The 23953-nt window shown below is 37.8% G+C and overlaps 3 protein-coding genes across 4 annotated transcripts in view; 2 read left to right on the top strand and 1 right to left on the bottom strand.

Moving 5' to 3' along the window:
- LOC148834943 (carboxypeptidase E-like) overlaps positions 1 to 23953 on the bottom strand; it is a 28215-nt gene that overhangs the window by 3127 nt on the left and 1135 nt on the right. The window contains exons 2-8 of the mRNA XM_088916167.1: positions 4700 to 4896; positions 4053 to 4220; positions 3089 to 3206; positions 2474 to 2653; positions 1995 to 2134; positions 1453 to 1552; positions 782 to 900 (exon numbers count right to left, since the gene is read on the bottom strand). Of these exons, the coding sequence (XP_088772293.1) occupies positions 782 to 900; positions 1453 to 1552; positions 1995 to 2134; positions 2474 to 2653; positions 3089 to 3206; positions 4053 to 4220; positions 4700 to 4896 (1022 nt within the window). The remainder of the gene's footprint in view (positions 1 to 781; positions 901 to 1452; positions 1553 to 1994; positions 2135 to 2473; positions 2654 to 3088; positions 3207 to 4052; positions 4221 to 4699; positions 4897 to 23953) is intronic.
- Positions 12670 to 16986, top strand: LOC148834945 (uncharacterized). Its single transcript, XM_088917795.1, has one exon. It carries the CDS (start codon positions 12754 to 12756, stop codon positions 16984 to 16986), a length of 4233 nt encoding a protein of 1410 aa, XP_088773921.1. The 5' UTR covers positions 12670 to 12753.
- Positions 16478 to 23933, top strand: LOC148834944 (uncharacterized). 2 transcript variants are annotated; one of them, XM_088916165.1, is made up of 4 exons: positions 16478 to 20159; positions 20871 to 20940; positions 22771 to 22830; positions 22920 to 23933. In XM_088916165.1, the coding sequence occupies exons 1-4, from the start codon at positions 20049 to 20051 to the stop codon at positions 23090 to 23092; spliced, it is 414 nt and encodes a 137-aa protein (XP_088772291.1). In that variant the 5' UTR covers positions 16478 to 20048; the 3' UTR covers positions 23093 to 23933. The 2 variants fall into 2 exon arrangements, with proteins under 2 accessions (XP_088772291.1, XP_088772292.1); XM_088916166.1 differs by lacking the exon at positions 22771 to 22830.

The following is a 23953-nucleotide window of genomic DNA, read 5'->3' as shown; positions in this document are numbered from 1 at the left end:
GAATGATCAGGAAATGTGCTTGGCAGCAAATGTTTTCTTAAAATTATAAAATGTTTAAATTGAAGAGGACTCCTGTGAATGCAACTGTGGGTAAGACAGGGACATGTTAATTTTTAAATAATTTTCTTTTTCTGATATATCATAGTTGAACACAATCTTTTAGCTTTTTTACTTGTTTTTTAGTTAGATGTGGGGAAAAATATCTATTAACTCAATATATTTTATCTAATTATTAAAACCATGTACAACACCTTGCAAAAGTATTCATCCCCATCCAATTTTTTTAATTAAAAATGATGTATACACTTTCTAGAAGTTAATATTTTTAATGAAACACTACTGCTGAAACTGGACACTTGTGAGTGAAAGTATGACAAACCTACATTAGTCTAGGTGGCCAAAATGTGGAAAGTCACAGAGTTATCGAATGGCCTCTGTGTGAAATAGTAGTGATTCACATGGTTATAGAAAAAATACACTTTTCTCTGCAAAGAATCAACCATGAAGCCCAAGGAGCTTTCAGAGCAAGTGAGGGATAAAGTTGTATAAAGGTACAGTATGTGTCAGGAGAAATGTATTAAAAATAGTGTCTCTCCAAACTTTGCTGCTGGACAAGGAGGAAACTGGTAAGAGATGCTACTGTGAAGTGTTTTGGGCAAAAACATTTGCCAAATAAAATAATATTATTCAATCCCAGAATAGAAAGAAGAGAACTATGATTTTGTGTTGTTTTATAAACATTTAAAACAAACATAAAAAGCATCCCTTGAATCTCTATTACCTTCTGTGCAGGATTATGTGGGACGATCACTTTCCTGGTGACACTTTCATAAGATGGAGAAGAAGCTGTGACTTGATACTCCCCTGGTACCAGAAGCCTCCAGTAGTCTCCATCCTCAGCTGGTGAAGAGTTGAAAAGGGTACGAGTTCATCTCAGTTCTTAGACACTCAAGCATTGTACCAAGGCCATAAAGTCTTCCATTTACTTTTGTGCCAGACAGGGAATTGAAATCAGTCTGTATAAAGAATGCATCTAGACATATCATAGGATACTCTGAGGTGATCATTCACACTACGCCCTGATGTTCTAATGGGAACAGATTAGAAATATTGAGACCAGATTTGGTTACATTATAAAAATAAGTTGCAGTCCCCTAAGAACACTGCATTAGGACAGCAGGACTATGAAGGTAAGGACTCCAGACCTATTTAGGGAAGTGTACATCTACATTTTTGTCATTTCTTATTTTTGCATTTCTATACGATTCCCTTTTCTTAGTTGTGAAGAGTCAAAGATTGGATACTTGATCTACTGTAAGCTAGCTTTGTGAAATTTAGGACAACTTTTCTTCTTGGAGAAAAAAATTCTGCCAACTACATTTCGGAGTGAAAAGTTTGCGAAGACACAGAACCATTTCCAATTATTTGGTGGTTGAAAAGAAAGTGGCAAACCTGTAGTGATGTCATGGTCGATGCCTTTGACTGAAATTGTTGCATTTGCTATTGGGTTTCCCTCGCTGTCAGTAACAAATCCTTTGATCCCTCGGTGAACCTGAAACATTAAACTCAAAGTAAACTCTCACACGGAAATGTATCACTTCTGACAGATTTCAAAGGAAAATAAAAAATAATTTTCCTTTTCATTATTTTTTTTCAGTAAGATTCATTCTGCTAGAAGTGGACATGATGATTTTTTGAGGTTGTGAAGGCTTTAAGTATTGATACTCCACAGCCCTAAGTAAATATCACAAAATGTATGCAGCATTGGAGTCACGCTTGACCAGATAAGGATGAATGACCCACATTGTGCTACATAAACTGTTTGGTTAAATGAACCTATATCTCAAAGGATATCTCTGAATATCTAGAGGAATCAATGCAGCAATGTGTTGTAACTGTAATCACTTCTGGAGGCGAGCCAGCATGGTATTAGAACAGTTCTCTGAATTCCTGTCTCAAACAATATGTATGACAAATGAGAATTTATTCATTACCTGCTGAATGTAGTTAATGAGTGAGGCCTTGTTATCAAGCCAGTACTTCCTTAAATGTGACGCAGGGGGGAACTTTTCACAGCTCAGCTCAACCGTTATCTCAAAGCAGTTAGTGCTGAGGTAGTTGAAATCCTGCATACCTGTGAGAAAACAAAATTGTGGAGAAGCTGCCCATTTTGACTTTAAGGCTGATTTGTTGATGTCCATATGAAGATTTTGTGAGTTACGCACATTATTTTCGCAGTAATATTAAAATGAATCTTTGTCCCATGTAACCACAACCCCAGGAAATTTCTGAAATACAGAAAATCCCCAAAATGATTTGAGATTTTAACAGTAATACAGCTCAGCCCTGTAAAGATAAGCAAAGGGAGTTACTTTGAAAAGAGTAAATTGCGACAAGTAATATGCCACAGAAAGCTAGAGGAAGTCATTTCCTTGCAACGGTCAGCTAGTCTGCGGGCTTTCAGCAGCCGTACCTCCAGGGACACTATACCAGGCTGCCCCGTTGGTCGTTCCGTTTATAAACCTGTCATCTCCCTCCATGTCACAAGGGCGTCTGTGGGGGTTTGACATGACGGGGTTGTGTGAAGCATAGGCATGAGCCAGGCTTTTGAACATGGCGTCGTCAGGACACGGGGTGTACTGCTTATCCACGCCTGCATGTTTTGACAGAAAACAAGGTGTATCACAACCACAGAACGAATAAAAAAAAACTTATTTTGATGTTGAATCTCAGTCTGGCATGAAGGGCATGGTCCTTGAAAACTGAACTCACTCCACAATCAATTAGTTAATTCACATATTTCTTACATTTTCTTATATGCGACATTTTCAAACTTCTAAGGCACACGTGTTAAGGTACGAAGGCACTGCACTGCAGCCCACCAGTTGGGAAACTTTTACCTTAAGCATGGTATAATCCATCGACAAAAAAATCAAGCCTTTAGAATATTGCTCATTAAGAAATATACTACACAAGTTGTGCGTTTAAACTTTTATCAATACCTCTACATTTGGGCAAAGCAGCTCTTCTGTCAAGGATTCTGTCAAAATCCTTGTATTGCATATATTTTAGCAACATTTACTGTTACCTGTTCTTGTCTCATCATAGGGATAGTTAGCAACAATGTCTCCACCATGGAGATTAGCTGACATAACAAATGGAATTTGCATTATCCACTTGATGACAGCCTTAGTCTCTGGGGCCAGCTGCAAATTGAGATGTAGACAGATTAATATTAACAAAGTATTTAGAGTGTAACACTTGCAGGATACAGTATTTGTACACTTGCTTTCACTCCCTGTGTGTTACATACTGGAACGTCTCTCACAGTCATCTTCACAGTAGTCTGGCATAAATTGGCTTTAGGTCTGTTTGCATATGCTTCTGGGTTATCTCGATGGAGTGTTTTGGTTTTGTACTAACACACCACACACCATAAGGGGAATAAAAAGCTGTAGTGAAAGCTGCCAGTTGTTAAAACACTTACAAGCCAGTGTTTGACTCATGTAAAGCATACTGCAGGAGTGGGTGGAGACTCTGAAACTTCCCACTCAGCTCAAGTGTTGAAGAAGAGAGAGCAGAGATAGATGTAATTATACTGAAGAGAAAATGCATGAAAAGCAAAAACATCAACATAAACATTGATGAGCTTTTCATTTTGTAATTGAGGTTCTTACGTTTAAAAGTCTCCTATAAATAACATTTGCAAATGTCTTTCCTGTTGATGTCTGTGTTTGTGCCAGGAAGAGAAATACAAGTAAGCATTAGAAATTACCATCTTAAGTAAAGGCAGAACTGCTCAACCTGAGCAAAGAATGCAAACCAGTCTGGAAAGTTTACTGAACCGGGCCTAGTGGATCGCTTGTTTACTGATACAGTTAAGTCACATGTTTAGTCACAATTCCATTCAGACAAGTGTGAATTCAAGATGGGAAAAAATGCAGCAGAAAACTGCAATTGTTTTTTTTTTTTCATGGAGGAAAATTGATTCAATTTGTATTACTAATTTGATTTACTATGCCAGTGACATGAAACAGCAAAATAGGAAGTACCTTGCTGTTCTCTTTCACACGGTTCTTGATGTCCTGGAGAAGATGGTGATTAGGGCCTCCTGAGCGCTCGTTCAGATAGGCTATCTTGTCCAGGTCAGGGAAATTACGGTTGAGGTCGATGCCCTGGCCATTGGCTCTTCCTAGAAGCCAGTCCTTCACACTGCCTCTCTATATACATGAAGGCATGAATTACTTGTTTACTTAAGCTGCAGTCTTAAAGTGTACTGTATAGCTGTGTTGCAAGGCTTTCTTTAAATTGAAACGTCTGTAACATAAAATCTGTCGAAGTTTCCATAGCTGTCAATTTCAGAGCTTTAACATTCATTTCACATGATTATGATGGTTTTCCCTTAGATGCACTAGAGATTAACAAAAGGGGAAAAATCCAAAAAGCTTTTGGAGGCTAGCAAAGTTAAAAGACCTTGGTGCACAGGGAAAACAAGTATTTGAAGTGCAGAAGCCTTCAAGCATTATAACATAAAAAAATGAGAATTACATTATTGCCTTGCCATTAGATTTAGGTTTGGTTTTAAATGTAAAAAAAATGTAGTCTGTATCACTTGTACCACAGATTCTGCTAACTAGTCAAAATGCTTGTTTGGAAGATATGGGACAAGCTACCTTAGTCAGAAGATCACAAGACTGACCTGAGAGGCTGCCAGCTCAAAGCCATCAGGGTTCATGGAAGGGAGAATGTGAATGCGTGTGCTCTGAATTAAGTTGAGGATGGTGTTGTTCCCTCGCTGGTACTCATCACACAGGTATTGCGCTAAATACACAAGCAGCTCCCGACCAACAGCTTCATTGCCGTGCATGTTGCCCACAAGTTTCATCTCTGGCTCTCCTAAAAAAAAAATGAGAGTAAAGAATTTGAGTGGTCATGCCTGGTTGGGGAAAGCTAGCAAATGAAATAAAATAAATGATCAAGATTAGACTTAGGATAGAAAATAATACCATATTAGCCACCTAATATGGCATTAGCTTACCTTTGTGTGCTATCACCACAGATGGTTCAAGAGTAAAGAGGTGCATTGTTTCCAGACTTAGGTATTTCTGTGCTTACTGTAAATCAAGTGTGTACGTGCAATGGTATAGTTTAAATCATTCATACAGCAGCATTCAAATGGGCATTGATTTTCAGGCATTTTTGAACAATAAATCTTTCTGTACTCATGTTTTTAGTATGGTGTTAAATGAAGAAGTTTTATTTTCCTACAGAATTATTAAAGAAACACTTTAGTGTTCGGCTCTAAAACAAGCGAATTCTAAACACAAATATCCCAGGTTTTTAGCACCATTAAGATATTTCCTCTCTCTCAACATCTTAGCCATGGACTTAATAAATGTGAGCAACGGTGTAAATAATACTGGGTTTGCATTCAATGCATTTATTAGAACTCTTCTACTTAAACCTAATGACCCAGAAAATGGCCCATGTGTTAAGATGCATATCCCAGAAATCAGCTCTTGATTTGAGCAGTTTAGAGAATCAATCATCTTCCATGCAAACATAAACACGTACAACGGAGAAAACTCATGTTATTCATGACAAGAATAATAATCACCCCAAAATCTGGCATATGAAAAAAAAACAAGATAAAAAAACACATATGAAAAGAGCAATCAATATAAAATGTTTTTCTACTACGAGTTATCTTTTTTTTGGCTCACGGTTTGAGTTACAGTTTTTGGATGTCACTTCCAACCACATCAGTAAAATTCCACACGCATGTTAATTATGTTAATTAAGCAAGAAAGCTGCTTAAATTAGGTTTCAAGATTGAGACTTGTGCAGCAGCAGTACCTAGAGCCACAGGTGCACATGTGTGCATTGAATCCATGAGGTCAGCAGTGATATTCTCTCCTGTGAGATCTCATTCTGCTTTCACACAACCTTTAAGAGGCTACATTTAAATACCTTGTAAGGGCAAAGAGACATTCAGAATGTAATTATGATCTGCAGCACACAAGGAAGACAAAAAATGATAAATGTGAGTAATACAAGGTAGGTTAAAAATCTACTTTTAAAACCTCAACAAAGTGGGATGAGTACAGAAAAAATACTGGCATCAAATTTGTTTCACCTGTTCACCTGTCACCTGAGATCCATGTTTTATTTTTTTTTGCCTTTCACATCATTCCTGTTTTGTCTTAATTGGAACGATTGATCCTTTTTCCTTTTCCAAAGATGCGTTCTCCTCCCCTGGAGGAGAGGCTTGAAAAACAGATTTTGACTGGAGGAACATCATGAATCTTTATTACTATGGTAACAGCACTGATCTCATGGGCACAAAGGAGGACTCCCACTGTCAACACACTCCACAGTCCTTTCACAGGCTAAAAATAGACTTTGGATCGCAGCAGGAGCAGAAAACCACTCTGCTCTTTCCATAGGTTACATGGATGATTGCTTTTACAGCTCAGGCAAAGAAAAGAATCAGACCTTCTCCTGACAATGACTTCTTGTAAAGGGTACTGGATGAAACACATACTATAAATGCAAAGATTTTGTCACAGAAACAGGTATAAAATATTATATATGATAACAGTAATCCACCCACCAATATAGTTACCTGTAGCTCCATCCACCCACACTTCTTCCTACTTGTTCATATTCAGAAATCTGAATAATACAATTCCACTAAAACTTTACCACTTCAGCTAATTTACCAAATTCCTGCTTCATTTACCATACAGCTGGATGGGAAGCAATATCAAATGAAGAACAAAACATATATTCCCCTATAGATTGTTACAGGTGTACAGATGTACAAATTAATTAACCATGAAGTATGAGTAGATCCTGTATACCAATAATATAATACAGTATTCTGTGACAATTTAAGTTTAGACAAGATTTACATATTAAATATTTATTTTTTTATGTTTTCTAGAAATCCATCAGTTTAACATAACACAGTATTGCTAGATATGAAGAGCTTTGTGAGGAGCTGAATCAGTGCGTAAGCTACAAAGGAATGAATACAGGGTCATGTTTTACAGAAAAGTAAAAAGACAAAAAACAGATTCTGGCTGCGAAGCCATCTTCATACACACCTGAAAGAGGTTTCATAACTGAATTTTTTTTCTCATTACTGTTTAGCATGCAATTAACATCTGCTTGTTGTATATAGCTTGATGCTTTTGAAAAATTCTACAAGTTACAGTCAAATTTCTATGAATAAGGGTGAATTTTCAACATTATGGTATACAAGGATCTGTACTAGAAACACCTCCCATCCTATATTATAGCAATGATTTAGAATCTTGTATAATTTAATAAACTAGTCAAGTTTGCAGATGATACAAAGAAGAAAATAGCAAGCACTGTAGAGCCTGCAAAGCCAATTAAACAGATTTAAATCTATGATAAATTTAAATTAGATTTGATTTAAATTTAAGAATGGAGATAAATATATCAAGATAACCTGTTTGAATACACCATCAAGTACTCAAAATTGACATTTACAACAAATACATTTACAAGCCTGTACTTCACTCTTTTTAAAAGTCAAACATTTCATTGACAACAGGACAAGAAGGAAGCAGAGCACAAAGAAACAGCAAGACACCAGACTCACATTTGATAAACAAGCACTGATAATGATAATCAAGACTGGAGAAGATAATAACATGCATTACCTTTTCTTTGTCAAAATAATGGAGATTAAATTACTCCCTCGCAACTTTTGTGAAGATAAGCTTCAAATACAAGGTTCAAATCACAGATGACACCAAAATTCTTGAACGGAGTAGCTGCACAGATCCCTGAACCATCAATGATCAAACTAAGACATTTGAATAAGGAGAGCCAACTAGCATATACAAAACACTTGCTGTGTGATAATGTTGATAAGGTACATTGACTACTTGATCAATGTGAAGCTTTGTATGAACATAATCTTTCATCAAAATACAAATGAAAACTTGCTATATTTATAGTGCAACAACTTTTCCCCAATGGTAACATATAATGTCTAAAAAATAGAACCAAGAACGGAGCCCTATTGTACATTGCACAACACACGATTTGAACAAATTCTTTTCTATGAGTTAGTTAAGATTAAAATCATGACAGTGTCATAAATACCAAAAACCCTGTCTAATCTATTTATTTAGATGGATTGATGAACTGTATCACTAAAGGCACTAGAGCTTGACAAGAATGGAAACAAAACAACAGTTAGCAGCCATTAGCAGTTTATTATTTATTTAGTATTTAATTTTATGAGTAATTGTAACAAGCTTTCTAGTACTATAATCTTGCCAAGTCTCTGTACTATGCATTGAACTGCAAACTGGATAATAAAGCTCATTTACAGAAAAATGAGCTTCTAACTGGACAGTAACAGTCCATTTTAGAACTTTTGTCAAAGGTAAGTTGAATAATGATAAACACTGAGCAGTTTAGAGTCTATGTTCTGCTTTTTTAAAAGAGAGATAATACCTATCATTCTTAGGGATGAAGAAACTTAATTATTCATTGGTGATGTGCATGATAATGGGACAGACAATATACTCAAATAGAAATTCAAATACTTTAAATGCACAATACTGGGAACAGTGATCTTTTCAGATAATTGCTGAGGACAGATTTGCCTTAAGCATGGGATAAAACATGAAGGAAAATGGCACTGCGCACTTGTAAGATCACATCATCATCACCACTTTTAATAACTGCTTACCAAATTCTACTGTAGGTCACGGTGGCCCAGAGCCTGGGTAGCCTGGGTGCAAGGCAGGATACACCCTGGAAGGGGCACCAGTACATCACAGGGCACACACTCACACCAGGGCCAGTTTTTACATAAACCAATTGACTTACCAGCATGTCTTTGGAAGGAGCACCTGGAGAAAACCCGCATGAACAGGGAGAGAACATGCAAATTCCACATAGATAGCACCCCACCAATTCACCTCATGGCCCCAGTGCTGTGAGGCAGCAATGCTGACCACTGCACCTCCATGTCATCCCCACTTGTAAGATATCGTTTAAAATGTTGTATACTGTACGTTGGTCACCACATTGGAGGAAATTGCTGCTCTGGAATCAGTCCAGAAAAGAGTGACCAGAAACACAGCTGGAATTATTAAAGGAATGTCCTACTTTGAATGTCCTACTTCTACATAAGCAGAAACTAAGTGCATTTAAACTATAGAACAGGAAGAGTCTGCTCAAAGGCCTGTGAGAGTCTGATAAAGAGATCCAGCCAAGTTGTTGAAACCAGTACCCTGGTGTCTTTCAACAAAAGATTTAATTCACTATTAGGAACAGAAACAGCTAGATCAGCTGAGAGGTTTACTCTTGCTTGTAAACTTTCTTGTGTTCTACTTGAAACAGATTAACATGTAAAAAAAAATAATTATATTCCTACGGATTTCTAAGACATTCTTCACAAATAGAAGCAAGCAGCTTGTACTTCAATGATGAACATTTAAATGGAAAGTCTTTTAAGCTTTATACTGTAGCAGTATAATTTTTACAACATTCAAAGGTAAGGCGGGAGGGAGGGAAACATTCTTCAGAAGTTACAGTTTTTCTGTATGATCTGTTGGCTGTCATGATGACAGTGTGGGAGATAAGGGGAGGGGGAGTTGTCAAATACACTGAGCATCAAATGAAAGTTATCCCTCTTATTATGCACATATACATCGAAAAATACAGTAGCACATACAGATTTCTATGTTGATAAAATGTTTTTTTTCATTGTCTTGATTAACTGGTCATTTGTGTGACTCTCAGTGTCAAGCATGGAAAAACATCAGGGAAAGAAACACACAGATAGTAACCAAAATGACCTGGTTGTCTAAAGAAGTCTTCATGCCATGTACATCATGCATTGCTATTGTAACGCATGCGGCCACCATTGCAGGTTGTGCGAGTCGGCTCACCAGCGCGGTGACGTCACCGCCCTTCCCTGTGAATAGCAGGGACCGCAGCCGCAGCCGGGCTGACAGGAGATTTCCCTTTATCTCAACTGGCTGGGTCCCTGTTGAGTGACGCCAGAGGCCTGGGTTCAAGTCCCAGATGGTGGGGGGCCGACCTGAGGCGGCAGCAGCGAGGGCGCATACCCACGTGAACCCGAGAGCGCTACATTGGTGTCAGAAGCGGGGTGGGATAGTCCTTCGCTGAGGACGGCGAATTAAGCGGGGGAGAGTGTAATGCATACGGCCAACATTGCAGGTTGTGCGAGCCGGCTTACCAGCACGGTGACGTCACTGCCCTTCCCTGTGAATAGCAAGGACTGCAGCCGTCGGGCTGAAGGGAGATTTCCCTTTAGCTCAACTGGCTGGGTCCCTGTTGAGAGTGCTACACTATGTTAGAATCACCGCAGGTGCTTCAAAGAGCCAAATCCTCTTTGGAGATGACTTCAGAGTTTGTGTAGAGCACCCTATAGGTGTCAGTGTCCTGAATGATACACTAAGCGATGTGTATAACAGACCAATGAACAGGGAAATTCTATGTGACGGTCTGGTCAGGATTAAAGAATTTCACTCGTGACGGGGTGATTCATGACAGCCTGGCCTGCAGTTATTAATCCCGGGACCTCACCTGCTCCTTTTCCTGTGGGCATATCCTGAAGTGATAATTGGACAATGGACAATGTCCAGCTAGACAATGTACAGTATGTTCTCATACTGCTCTTGTAACAATGGTTTTCTTGCCAGATGAAAATGTGACATTCATGCCTTGATTGCCATACCCGACAGACTGGGAATTGATAGGTTTTTGTGCAGGTTTTCTGACATGAGACTGAATCCCACAAGGGAGCATTTAGAATCTGTATCACAGCTTGTCTAAGTGTAGCCACACATTCTCTCAGTTTCTGACTTAGTAGCCCCCCTGTTGATCAGACATGTTGAAAACAAATGCTAAGAAACATAAGTAAATTCATCAGTCATATTTTCAAATTGGCGATAATGCACCTGCTGTAAAAAGTCAGGTCCAAGTAACTTTGTGAACCTATTGCAAATGTAAGTAATCGGTTTCTTTTATGTCCAGTATACAGATTAAGAAAGAGCCCCCTGCTTGCGCTTGCAAAAAATTCGATTCAGGTGAAAATATTAAAATACAAAAAATATTAAAAATACCAAAAAAACTAATTTGATTCATTTAGACGAAAACAACTGGTGTTTTTCTCATAGACTTATATGTACATATAAGACTCGTACTATTTTTATTTCTTGTTAAAGGATTTAATTTAACCGAAATCATCGTGATTCTCTAATTTTATTTTTATGAACAGAACAGTCGATTTTCTATGTGAATATGTAAACTGGAGTAAATATCGATCATCTGCCCTCAGTCCCCTTAGTGTTCCGCACATTTTAAATACATTAAATATGGGTGATTAATCACAGACACAAAGATTTTCCTTCCAGTAATAACTGTAGCATGCAACTGTAAAAGCTGAAGATAATATCTTAAATGCTAACAGCGAAACAATCCTCAATAAGCAATAGGTATTGCTTATTAAGCTTTTTTCAGGCTCCAAGCGTGACTCTGTTGTGCCTCATGATTTTCTCCGCAGTAGCAATTATGAACTATTCAGACCTTATCAAGACGAAATGTACAACAAAACCTCCAATCAGGAATGAGGAAAGCAGTGTTGATTGGTCTTGCTCACAGTAAAATGCTCGTTCTTTGCCTTTCCTGGCCATTCACGGTTCAGGGGAGATTGCGTGTGATGTTAGAGCTAGACTCTTGTTTGTAAAGAAAAAATACACTTACAGCCTCTCCCGATTGCATTTGAAGGAGAAAGAAGACTGCACAGTCGTCGGAAAGAGCAAAACACACAAAAAAACAAGAGACTGCATCCCTCAAAAGACTAGGAAGGAGTAGGGGCCGAGGGAAAATCAGGTAAACAAACAACCATACCTGATAGTAAAAAAAAAGATTTTTTTATAAAGCAGTGGAGTGAACAGTTGTTGTAAGTAGGCTTAACGGAGTACCATTGGGAAATAGATTGCCCATTAAAATGAAGTTGCATTTTGCTACAGGAAAATTAGGTTTGCTTATTAGAATTGTCGGTTTGCTTTCATGAAGGTATAGTATTTTTTACTCAAAATCTTAATGTAATGGATTTTTCATTAACATGACATTTTGTAACGCACATTACCTTCATGTCTAGTCGTAGCGATAAACAATGTGTAGTCTTTGGATATTTTACTAAATGCGTAGCGAGAGTTCAGCGCTTTGAAAATAGTTCACAGTAAAGGAAGAATTAAATGGCATCTGTATAATAGTAGTTATTAGAGAGTTTTAAGAGATAACGTCAAGCAGACATGGAATACTTGCGAGCCACGTCATGATGTGTATTTTTGTATTCTTTGCTTTGAAAGAATCTGCTTGTAAATGAAATGTCCAGAAAACTAACAGCTGTAGTTAAAACTTTTAAATTGCCATGTTCGGTTGTAATTTTAATAAATATATTAGCTGTAAAATCCCATCTTAACTATTTCGCACATTTAATGGTAAAGTAATGCATTAGAATGCTTTCACGTAGTGTTCATTGTGAAAGACGTGCATCGATGCTTAGTGGTCATACTTTAAAATTGCCAATTGAAACAAAAAAAATATATAGAGGCAGGTCTGAAAGTAGAAGCAAAAAGGGTTTAAGTTAATGTCAGCTTTCTCCCTGCTGTAAAACGTTTGAACTGTGACTGGAAGTTGGACAATTCCTGTATAGCATCCAAACAGATGGATCAAGGGAAGAAATTTGTCCACGAAAAAATGTCCATCTCAACTCCTGGGCCATATCAAAAGTGCAGCCCTAATCCTAATCACCAACAAAACCAGAGCTTGTGTTTTATCCCAGTCCAAAAGATCATACCTTGCTCTTTCCCAGTAAAAATATACAATGCTTGTCCTGTCCAAGGACAGAACTATGGCTTGCTTCCTGTCCAAGGACAAATATACAGCTTGCAAACTGTGCAAGGACAGACATACAGCATACAAAATGCTCAAAGTAAGACTGTTTTTGCTGTCCAGCAGCAAATGTATAGCATGCTTGCTGTGCAAGGACAGCAGCATGGAACACTGCCTGCCCAAGGTCAAAAGGGCTCCTGTCCTCCTGTTGTAAATATAAACAGTGTGTGTAAATCTCCAAGAAATATGGAGAGCGTACACCCCATCCCAAAAGAAGTGAAGATCCCAGATTTCTTACAGAAAAATAAAAGCATGTCTCCTGCCTGTGAAAAACAAAAAGATTCATACATTCTCTGTAAAAAAATAGGAGTAGATCTCAACATAAAATCAGGTGCAGCAGAAAGGCCAAAAGTGGACAAGCAGTTGCTCACCAATGGTGTTATGCTCGAAATTCATGAATTTGTCAGGAAATCAGGCATGCCAATGAATATGTCACTCTTTAATATTTTAGACTATAACTTTGATCTTGGCTTGGAAAGTGAGCAACAGAAAAACTATTTTTCATGTAGTGTTGCGAGCTGCGTTCAAACAATGATTATGAAGAAACACAACGTTTGTGCTTCAGAGAGACTGGAATTTATGGAGCAGGTCTTTTCACTGCCTCTCCCACAAAAACCGCAGCTCGCGTCACCTGTGGAATCGATTGTCGTAGAAATTGAAAGCTGCAGTAGTGATGAAATGGAAGAAGAGCCAAGCAAGAGGGGGACTGAAGCCCTAAGGGCAGACATTGAAAAAAAACGGAAGATTATTAAGAAGCTGAAGGAAAAATGTGAGGCTTTAAAAGATCAAAAAGCCCAGTTGCTTGAACAAAGAAAAGAAAGACAACTACTGCTGCACAAGGCCAAAATGGAACTCCAGGCGGTAACAAAGAAGTTTGCTAAAGCAAAGGCAAAGCTAACCAGGCTGTGTGTCCGAAATATTAACAAAAGGATAAAGCGACGCGATAACAAGATACAGGTGCTTGAAAAGAAATTAGAGAGGCTGACACAAGAATTTGAAGCTGAGAGAGATCAATTGGAGGAGGAAAGAAAAAGGCTGGAGCTCCAAAATGCCATTCTAGAAAAGAACGTGAAAAAGTACAGATATGAAAAGAAAAAAGAGACTATGCGAGCAAATTACAATAAGAAGGTGGCACAGGAGGTGAAGAAGAGCCATCTGCGTTCCGCAACTGGAAAGAGAATCCAAAAGCTCAACGATGAGGTGTATTTTTGGCAGGCCAGATACACTGAAGTCAAGGATGAGTTGGAGGCTTTAGTACAGAAAAAGATACCCACTTATGAAAAAGCGAAGTACAATGACACGGTGAGGGAAGTCTACATGGATTTAGTGGCAAACATGGGTGTCAGCTGCAGCAAAGTGTCTCAGGTCGTTAGGACAGTGTTGGAAAAACTGGCTGGCATGAAAGTAGATAGACTGCCCAAGGGAAGTATTTGTAAAACAATGGTATTAGAAGCAAGACATGTAGCACTGCAACATGTAAAAGAAACAATTTCTAAAGAAACCGATGTCACGCTTTGTACTGATAGCACAACAAAATTTGGACACAAGTACAGTACTGCAGGCATCTTTCTGAAAGACAGAACTCGTCTAAATATAGGCCTTAGAGAACAGGCTTCAGGTTCTGCAATGGACCTGTTCAACGTGGTCAAAGAAATGGTGCAAGACATTGTGAGAAGCCCAGGAGTAGAAATTGACAAAACTGACCATTTAGAAAAGGAAGTGTTTGTCAAAATATCAAATCTTTTTGGAGATAGAGCAAACACAGAGAAGAAGTTCAATACAATTCTCTCTGACTACAGATCAAAAATTCTCCCCAACATAGTTGAAAGGTTTGTCAATTACAGTGAATCCGAAAAGGCAAAACTTTCTCTTGTGAATGAGCTCTTCTGTGGTTTGCATTTAATTGATGGGTTGGCTCATCAGGCAAATGTGACACTTGCACTGTGGGAGAAAATGATGTTTGGAGATAGTAATGTAGGTTCTCGCTGCTTGCCAGAAGTTAGCAAAAGCGACACTTCCGAATGTGGAACAGTCAGATTAATACGTACTGTGTGTAAAGCCGTCCAAGAAAAAGGCAGTGAAAAATATGGAAAGCCTGTTATTTTTAAAACATTTTTAGCCAGCAAAAATAAACAGGATTATGTGCCACTGTCCCCCTTCAGAGGTAATAGAATTAATATTGTGTTTCACAATGCAGCAGGAGTATACTTTTTATATCCTGATTTGGTGGAGTTCACTGCTGAATTTCAGCAAGAAAACAGCCTAGTGGCTGAAGTCCATGCAGATCTCAATGTTCCTCAATATGTGGCTGGGTGCAGGGCTCTAGGGCTTGTTGCCAAAATCATTACAGAACCCCTTTGGAGAGTCATGTCTAAGAAAGAACATGTTTTGGCAATGAATGACAGATACCAAACCTTAGTTTCAAAGCTTAAGGACTGGCAGAACGATGGCACAAGACTTGTCAAAGGGCAGGTATGTTTATATGATGACATAGAAATACACAGGGGGGCTGTGTTTGATAGCCTTTGTGAGTGTTCAGACCCAGAGTTTGATGAGCTGACTGTTCAAGCTGTTGAACTAATTCTTGCTAGTTTTGTGAAGGTATGCTGTAAGATGCTAGCTGATCATTTGGAGCACGGCAGATATGATGAGGTGTCACCAGATGTGGTTGAGAAAATGCAGTCAGTTCCTAAAACTAACGAGAGCTGTGAGAGAGATTTTGGAGTGCTTGACACATTAATCAGGATCAAGACAAATGCCACAGGCATTGCTCTTGAAGGAATGATCATGTACAAAGAGAATCGCACCTGGGAGTGGCTCTCTAAGCTGGATTCCAGAAAGAAAGAAGAAGTGCTGGAAGTTGCTAGACGTTCTGTCAAGGAACAAAGAGCTACATTCGGTAAGAGAATACAGAAGATTAAAGAAGTTAGGGTGAAGGCCTTGACAGAGAGGAAAAAAGTAAAAGTGAAAGATTCGAGTAAAGAAAATGAGATGACTCTCAAACAACAGCTGACAGCTGAGTTAGGCAGCTATGGAGGCCTGTGGGAAACCGAAGAACAGATTGATGAACAAATACAACTTTTAGATGAATCTTCTAGGTATGCAGCAGTAATTTCTCAGCTCAAGTTTAGAAGATTTGTCCTGGGCATGAAAAACGAGCAAGGGATTTTTAACATTTCCAGAGCTGGGAGAAAACTTGGCTTTAATGAGCTTGTGCGCAATTTGAAAAGTGCTGTAGTAAAGGTAGAGCAGGGTATTCCAAAAAGGACCTGTAGTTCATCGGCAAAATCTAGATTAACGATCTCTCCAAGCAATGGGAGCAGTCCAGCAGTGAAGAAAATTAAGTTTACTCCCAATAAAGGTTTGGGTCTAGCAGGAGAGGCTCAGGCAGAAGTCACTCTAACAGAGATGACGCCAGCAAAGGTTAAGGTAAACCCTGAAGGTGAATATACCCCAGCAGTAGCTGAGCGTGTAGCCCAAGAAAAGAAACGTTTTTTGGAAGAGGCTGTTTATCTGCAGGCCAAAGTCAGAGACAGTGGAAGAAAGAAGATGGGGTTGGGGGGGTTAAGAACCCCAAAGGTTAGCTGCCCTGAGCAGCTTCTAGGAAAGAGGGTTAGACATGCCACTGTGGAAAATGGAGAAAGAACCTGGTTCAAAGGTACTGTTATAGCAATGAGGGAAGAACAGGGGGCGCAGACCTTTCAGATCGTTTATGATGAATGCCAGATGGTCTGGTGGTTTGACCTATGGAAGGACTTTCAAGAGAACAATCTGGAGCTGTTACCAGTAAGGACTGAAGACCTGCTAGGAAAGAAGGTAGAGCACCTGTTTATAAGTAGTGAAGATGGTGCTGAGACCTGGTGGCCAGGCAGGGTTTTGCATTGTAAAGGGGATGGAAACTCTTTTGTTATTGAATATGAGGATGAAGAAAGTGACTGTGAAAGAGTGTTTGAATATCCTCTGTTGGATGACTACGTAGCAAATGAATTGAGAATTTTATCATAGGACAAGTGAAAATAATCTGCTTTTGCAGACCTACATAAGTCATTTCTCATTTCTTTGTATTGGTCAGAGGGTGGTCAGAGGTTAGAGGTGGTTAGAGGATTGTGTGTTTTTACTCTTTAAGCAAATAATGAGGGAAACAATTTTAAGAAATATATTTTGGTTTATGATAAAATAATGAAGAAACTGAATGTCAGATTGAGCAGCCTAATTGATTAGTTGTACCAATTGTATCACATGCATTTGATTTAGTTGTTGTTTGTAGTTTTATATGTAGTTTTATAAGACTAAAATAGGAAATCAAACACTTTTTGATGCTCAGTGTTGTTCAAAATGGTCTTCAGTTTATTTTCTAAATTTGTCAGAAGACAGTTGTTCTAGTAGTTATCAGAGTCTCTATTTTAAAATCAATAGTTGAAGTACAAAAGCTTATAGTGCAGCTCTGATCCAGATGTTTTCTGATCACCCAAATATCAAATTGGAACTGTTTTTCAGCAAAGTGGTTTTTGCTGTACAAAACCCAGCCTTAAGCTATGATATCTAGAATACTCTAGTGCATTAAATTACTTTAGTATAGAAATACATTTATATAGACATGTCCAAAGGCATGTTTGTTTGTGTCACATTCTTTGCATAGAAGCTATCAGGTTGGAAAACCTTTCCTCTGAACAGTTGAATAAAAATACCTCAGTATGACATTCAATGCATTTCTTTATACAGTACAATTTTTGTGTTTTTTTTTATTTAGGAGAATTAAAAAATCTTCTGAGATACTGTATAAGGCAGTACACATGGCAATTTAAAAGTGTTACTTTGGAACATTTTTTTAAGCAAATTACTTTGTACTCTTGTTTGAGCAAGAAGTAGATCTGCCATTTTAGAGTGGGAAAAGTCCAAAATGGGTTGGGCACATCAATGTAGGAAGCAGAATTATTAACCAAATAATGTAAGTTAGATTTCACTTTGAAGTAGATTAGTAAGTAAAGGAATTATCTTACAACTCCTCAGAAGACAACATGTAAATCCCTCGGTCCCCTTTTAAAAGTCCATAGAAATATTTTTTTTTAGAAAAAGTCTCAATAATAAAGACAAGCAAGAAAGATTACAAAGCTGGAAGCAACTTGAGAAAATAATTTTAACACGCACAGATGAGAAGAAGTGCTGTGCTTGATGACGCTGCAGAAGTGTTTATGTTGACACATTTGCATCTTCTACGCAATGTGGGAAGCAACAAAGGGACAAAACATTAGGATTTATAGTCAACGTATATTATGTTAAAACACAACATAAATCATCACCTGTTATGAAAATCATTTAGAATATTTTGTACCATTTTGGTCACCACGTTACAGAAATGATAGTGTTGCTCTGGATTCAGTCCAGAAAAGACCAAGCATCCGTTTTTCAAATCTTTAAGGACGCAAGGTCAACGCAATGGGTTTGAGAATCAACAGTGAAACATGAACTGGAGGACACAAGCGGAAGCAATGTTGAAGTGCATTTAAAGCCCTTACCGGAGGCACCTTAGAGAAAAGGCTGTGGGAGTCTGGAAGAAGCTATCCAGCCCGGTTGTGGAAGCTGATACCCTGGCTTCTTTCAAGAAATGGATGGATGAGATCTTTGGATCAATTAACTACAAACTACCAAAAATGGCCTCCTGTTGTTTGTAATCTTTCTAATGTTCTGAAGACTGTGAATCAAAGCTGTTTTTAACTAACTGCTAAGTGTCTGAGTTTGTTTTGGAAGACTTGAGGAAGCAGCCCTCCGGTATTGTGTACAGCTTAATTACATCTGTGGATGTGAGAAGAAGTGTAATCCTATTATAAGAATATTTTTAACGATGTGATACATGGACTGCAACACTTTATGGTTATGCAGTGTTGGTGCTGGTCTTTCAAAAGACATACATTTTTTCCAAAATGGAAAATGGGACCAATCCCTTACAAACTCTTAAGCTAATTTAAAAGAACTTCATGGGAAAACAGCACTGCCAGTTGCTTCATTTACAAATTTTAGTTTTTTTTTTTTATTCTTGCTGCTATTTCATATACTGTGTTATTCATGTACTGAATGAGCTGTGTTAGAACTGCTTTTTATCTGGTAACTTGCAATGGCTTACACTACATCTTGTGAGTCAGTGTTATCATAGACCTATATGTGAACTGTGCCACTTTAGCTAAGGTGATCCATAAGCAATTGTCAGCTGATATTTTGATAAATGAATTTCCAGGGTGTTCTAATGTATGTCCTTGTAGGTTTTATCAATGCAATCACGACAAAATTTAGCCTTTACATTTCTTGATATTAAATGTCCACTGCAAGCGAAATGTCCACTCCATAGTAAATGGATTAGGTTGGCATTTTGCTTACCTGCAACATTAGATGTAACTTACATCCAGTTATCCACCACTATTATGCACATTTTGGTTATCAATTTAATCTACTCCATGCTCAGGACTGCACCAAACTTCAACTTTTTTATTTTGCAAACATTATAAGGTAGTGTTTATCATTTGGTTTAAGAAAATGCCATTTCTGTGACTGTATTATGTGTTGTATGTGTTGGTATGGTATGGGCAAAACAATTAGGTAATATCTCGTGTAACTGTAACTTTGAGCATGAAATCTTTGTAAAACACAATCTTGTTCTGTATGTATTCTGCCATGTTATAAAGATGGGTTGTCCAAGCCACTTATAACCATGTACCCACAATATTTGCTTTCTGTTCAGAGCATAAAATGGATTAGAATAATTACGTTATTGGCAAAGTAGTCGTGGGTGGGGGGGAATTATCTGGAATATGGCCTACAATAGAGTCGTGCAGATGTACTTCTGGAGTCTTACTGAATTATTGTAAAGAAGAACCAAACTGCTCCAGATGGGTCTTTTTTGAGCCAGAAAGATATTGATTTTGGTCGTCGACTATTTTGAAGCAAGACTTACGGCTGATACTATGAATACCTCCTGGATGAAGACTACCTCTCTCTTGGTGCTAAAACGGTGAAAGGAATATCAATCACAGACTGTCTAGCAGGGGTGGGAGGAATGGCTGGTGTTGAAGACCATGAAAGAAGATCCGTGTTCCAGTCTGATGAGAAGTTCATCTGCCGACTTGTCAAAGACCCTGTCCTCTGTGGCCAATTCTTTGCCAAAGAAACAAAAAAGAACCTTAACTGTAAGTCTGCAAAACTTTTAGAGATCTTGCTAACTTGTTTCTGATGCTTAGAAATTATTTCTTCTATCACTGACTTTGGAAAAACTGCTCTGCCTTATAATACTTAACAGGCCTAGATACTTGAAAAGAGCTACCCATAAAGAAAAGCATGTGACTAAATTCAGTTTTCACTTGCAAGTAATTCCTTGCGGATCATTCGAAATGTGTTGTGAATGTCATGAGTGGCTGTGTGACAGAAAAGACCATTTAATTACTGTAGCCCATATGTAAAGTGTTCTTGAAAATGGCAGAAAAGCATATGGACAATTATAGTCCTTTTAATTAAAATACATGGCACAGTTCTCAGCATTGCATACTACAATTCAATGCTTCTCCTTGCTTTTGTATGTCTACTTATTTGTTCATGATTCAGTATTATCCAAGGTTCCTCACCACGTTCTCTACAGTAATTCAAGCCAACACTCTTTCAGAGAAAGAAATGGGCAAACTGTGAATTGAAGAATGCCAACTTGCACTCCTTTTGCTGGCTGTTTCATACATGTGCAGGACTTCAAAGTCAACTGCAGGAATAGACTTGCTGTAGGATTGTGAGTGATTCATATGGTTTTTGAATCCAATTCCTTTGGTAACTGAAACGGGTGAAGGATCTTCATATTCTGTACCATTTAGTTGCCGTTTTCCATATTCAGCAACCTGTTTGGTTTTTTTCAGAAATTTCCCATGGACTTTCCACAGCAGCAGCTGATGGGAGAAGACTTAGGTCCATACAGTTCTTCAAGGGGTAATTATATTCTGAAAAAAGCAACAGGTAGATTGTGTATAGCTGCACAATTAATATTAAGTATTTATTGTGCTTGTTTAGAATCTCCCTATTATATTATTTTTTATGGATCACATTGTATGCATATTTTACTTTCAGTAAAAGGTATAAATGTTTCTGCCTTTACAAGCCAGTAGTTCAAAATCTCTTGGTTTCTAAATAAATAAAGGAAGTTAAGCTCTGTTTTGGATAATTGTATCAATTAGAGAATAATTTCAGTTGGGCTGAATTAGATGTTACTGTATGTCTCTGCTGAGCCAAAAAGACATTTAGATGTTAGTCACTGCTCATTATTATACAAACTAGTTTCTTTCTGACACATAATTAATTATACGATTCCCCCTAGTGTGGTTTATTTTTATATTGGATTCACTTCACACTGTTTAATTTATGGAAATTTACTTTTGCATATAGCTCTTCTCTAACAGTGGCTTTAGAATACTGACCTAAACGTGCCATCTGTTCTGTGATCTCATGGAGACAAACCAGGAAAAGGGGGATAATTTTCAAATAAACTGTTTTTGTTTGTTGTATTTATCAGTACACAATACTGTATTATATTTTATATTATCTGCCATTATTCCCAAAGAGAGGCATGCAGCAATTTTAAACAGATACAATTTCAGTGAACCAGGAATTTAGTCTAACCTGTTTTTGACTGTTGAATTGCACCCAAAACCAGATTTCCCTTCTAACACCTTTACTTGTTAGAGATACTGATATGATATTTTTGCGGCACAGATAGCAAGCAAAGGTGTGTGGTCTTAGTTCATCTACTAACACATCAATGACACAAAGTTCTCTTAATAAGCATATTGGGCATGTTTATTGATTTACACCAGGCATCACATTCAGCAGGTCACTTTACCATGCCCTGTCTCTCACCAGTGAGGTAATTTAGTGCCTGTGCAACATTCAGAATCCATCTTGTATCAACTTTAGTTATGAATGGTCAATTCATCAAAATGATCCAAAAACATGTAATGAATTTCCAGATGCTGTAGGATTTAATTTTCTTCTGACATGCATTAATAGAGTGCTAAGATTCTTTTGATGCTCAGTATGACATTTTATCAAGAGTGCAGGTTCTGTTTGGGGTTTTGGGAGCTTCAATAAACTATTTCAATGCCGGAAATCTTAATTATCTCATACAAAGTGATATTTCTTAGCATCTTATATACAAAATGCTGGGTTTGTTAATTTTTATATTTCTTTATTAAAGCAACATTGTTTTCACTGTAGATTCAGATGGCTAATTTGTATAATTAAAAACAGTAAAACTATTTTTATCATTGTTAGCATATGTTTTAGAACTCTGGAAGACATGTAAATTTTCTTGAATGTAAATCACCTCAGATGAAGGAGCCAGCGTTCTAAATAAAGTAACATTTTGGGTGCAGTGGCCTGAGAGCTTAATCTATATTAAAACTTAAGGTTTGTATTGTGCATCAGTGAAATTGAAACTCTCATCGGTTTTGCCCAATTTTAATTCCTCATTCAACATTTTGAAGAAACCTTTGGAGCAAATGGCATTTAATTGCTCCACACAGTTGAGTCAGATGCTTTCAAGAGCCAATAAACGCATACAGTGCATGAGTAATATTGTTACGTTGGTACAGTTCAATGAGATTTCAGCTACTGAAAGAGGAGACGGTCAATTGCTACTACAGACTCTTGCCATTTAGAAAATGAGGGATGAGAATAATTTCTGCATCCCTCATTTTCTACATCTTTTTGCTTTGCTTGTTATTGAAGTGTGTAAAAGCTTTTTAATTCTCCATTCCTTTCTAGTTTTTCCAGACCAAACGAAAACCGTTTTACCTCTTCCCTCCCGAAAGGACAATCAACAAGGTGCCTGTCCTGTTTACTCAGTGATTAGTCTGTGCTCATGACTACCACACTGACATTTACAAATGTGCTTTTGCCATTTTGTCTTGCAGGTGCTGCCCTTTTTGACTTCTCACAAGATGGGAACTCTCAGATGCAGAAGGCTACACTGGAACTGCACAAGGAAGTGTTGGCGCTTCAGAAAGAAAAGCTCATCCTAGAGAATGAGAAACTCCAACTGCAAATTGAAAAGATAAAACTCAGGAAAGCGAAAATATGCAGCTAATCCTCCGCCATTAAATCTGTGGGATACTGATGTAAACACAGTGTACAAAATTTGATAATGTTATGTTTCAGTGTAGTCAAACCCCATTATATTTTAGCAGTTACGCAAAAGACAAATATAAATATTTAAACCACAGCATATTACCGTTATTAGTTGCCAGAAAATATAATTTTAGATCAGTCTTTTGGTGTCCTTTACTGGAACCTTTTTGTATATGAGGGTGCAAGAATCCCTCTTTCACTTACTATGTGACTAAAAGGATTCATAGTGCATTATTAACATAGTCATTCCTCCATCTTTTTCACCAGGAGGGATAGAATTGCATCTCTTTCTGAACGTTTACAGTAAAACAGTACTGACAGCACTTCTGAAAGCCTGTCAGTATAGTGTCACATTATCATTTAGAACATTTCTGCAAATGCTGTTAAAAAAGCTGCTCATGGCTGTTAAGGTTGGAGGCAGGGACTTGTGCCGTCTCAGCTAACATAAGAGGACGAGAAAAGATATCAAAATGCTCGTCGCTAGCACTTGTGTTCTCGTTTTTCAGCAGTTTGGTGATGGACTGCTTGATACAACATTAATATTTAGTTAGGGCTTGGTGATGAACTGGAAAACTGACAACATTTTTTCGGCTCAAGTTGCGTGTCTAGCAGAAAATGGACATAAACTTTTATTGTGTTCTGCTACATTTACTACTTCATAGATCGTAGGCCTAGATTCTTATTTCCCATTCTTCCAGGATAGGTTTATGTTTTAGCTGTGTTCGACTATTATGTACTTTCCAATGTTGTAAAACTTGAAGGAAAGGGATCAATAAATATAATTGATGTCGCTGAGAAAATCATTTTATTACTGTGGTCA

The sequence above is a fragment of the Atractosteus spatula genome, chromosome 5 (genome assembly GCF_055471065.1).
Source record: "Atractosteus spatula isolate fAtrSpa1 chromosome 5, fAtrSpa1.hap1, whole genome shotgun sequence".
Classification (NCBI taxonomy): Eukaryota; Metazoa; Chordata; class Actinopteri; order Semionotiformes; family Lepisosteidae; genus Atractosteus; species Atractosteus spatula.
The sequence above is the reverse complement of the archived record's forward strand: the minus strand, read 5'-3'. Positions and strand labels throughout refer to the sequence as shown.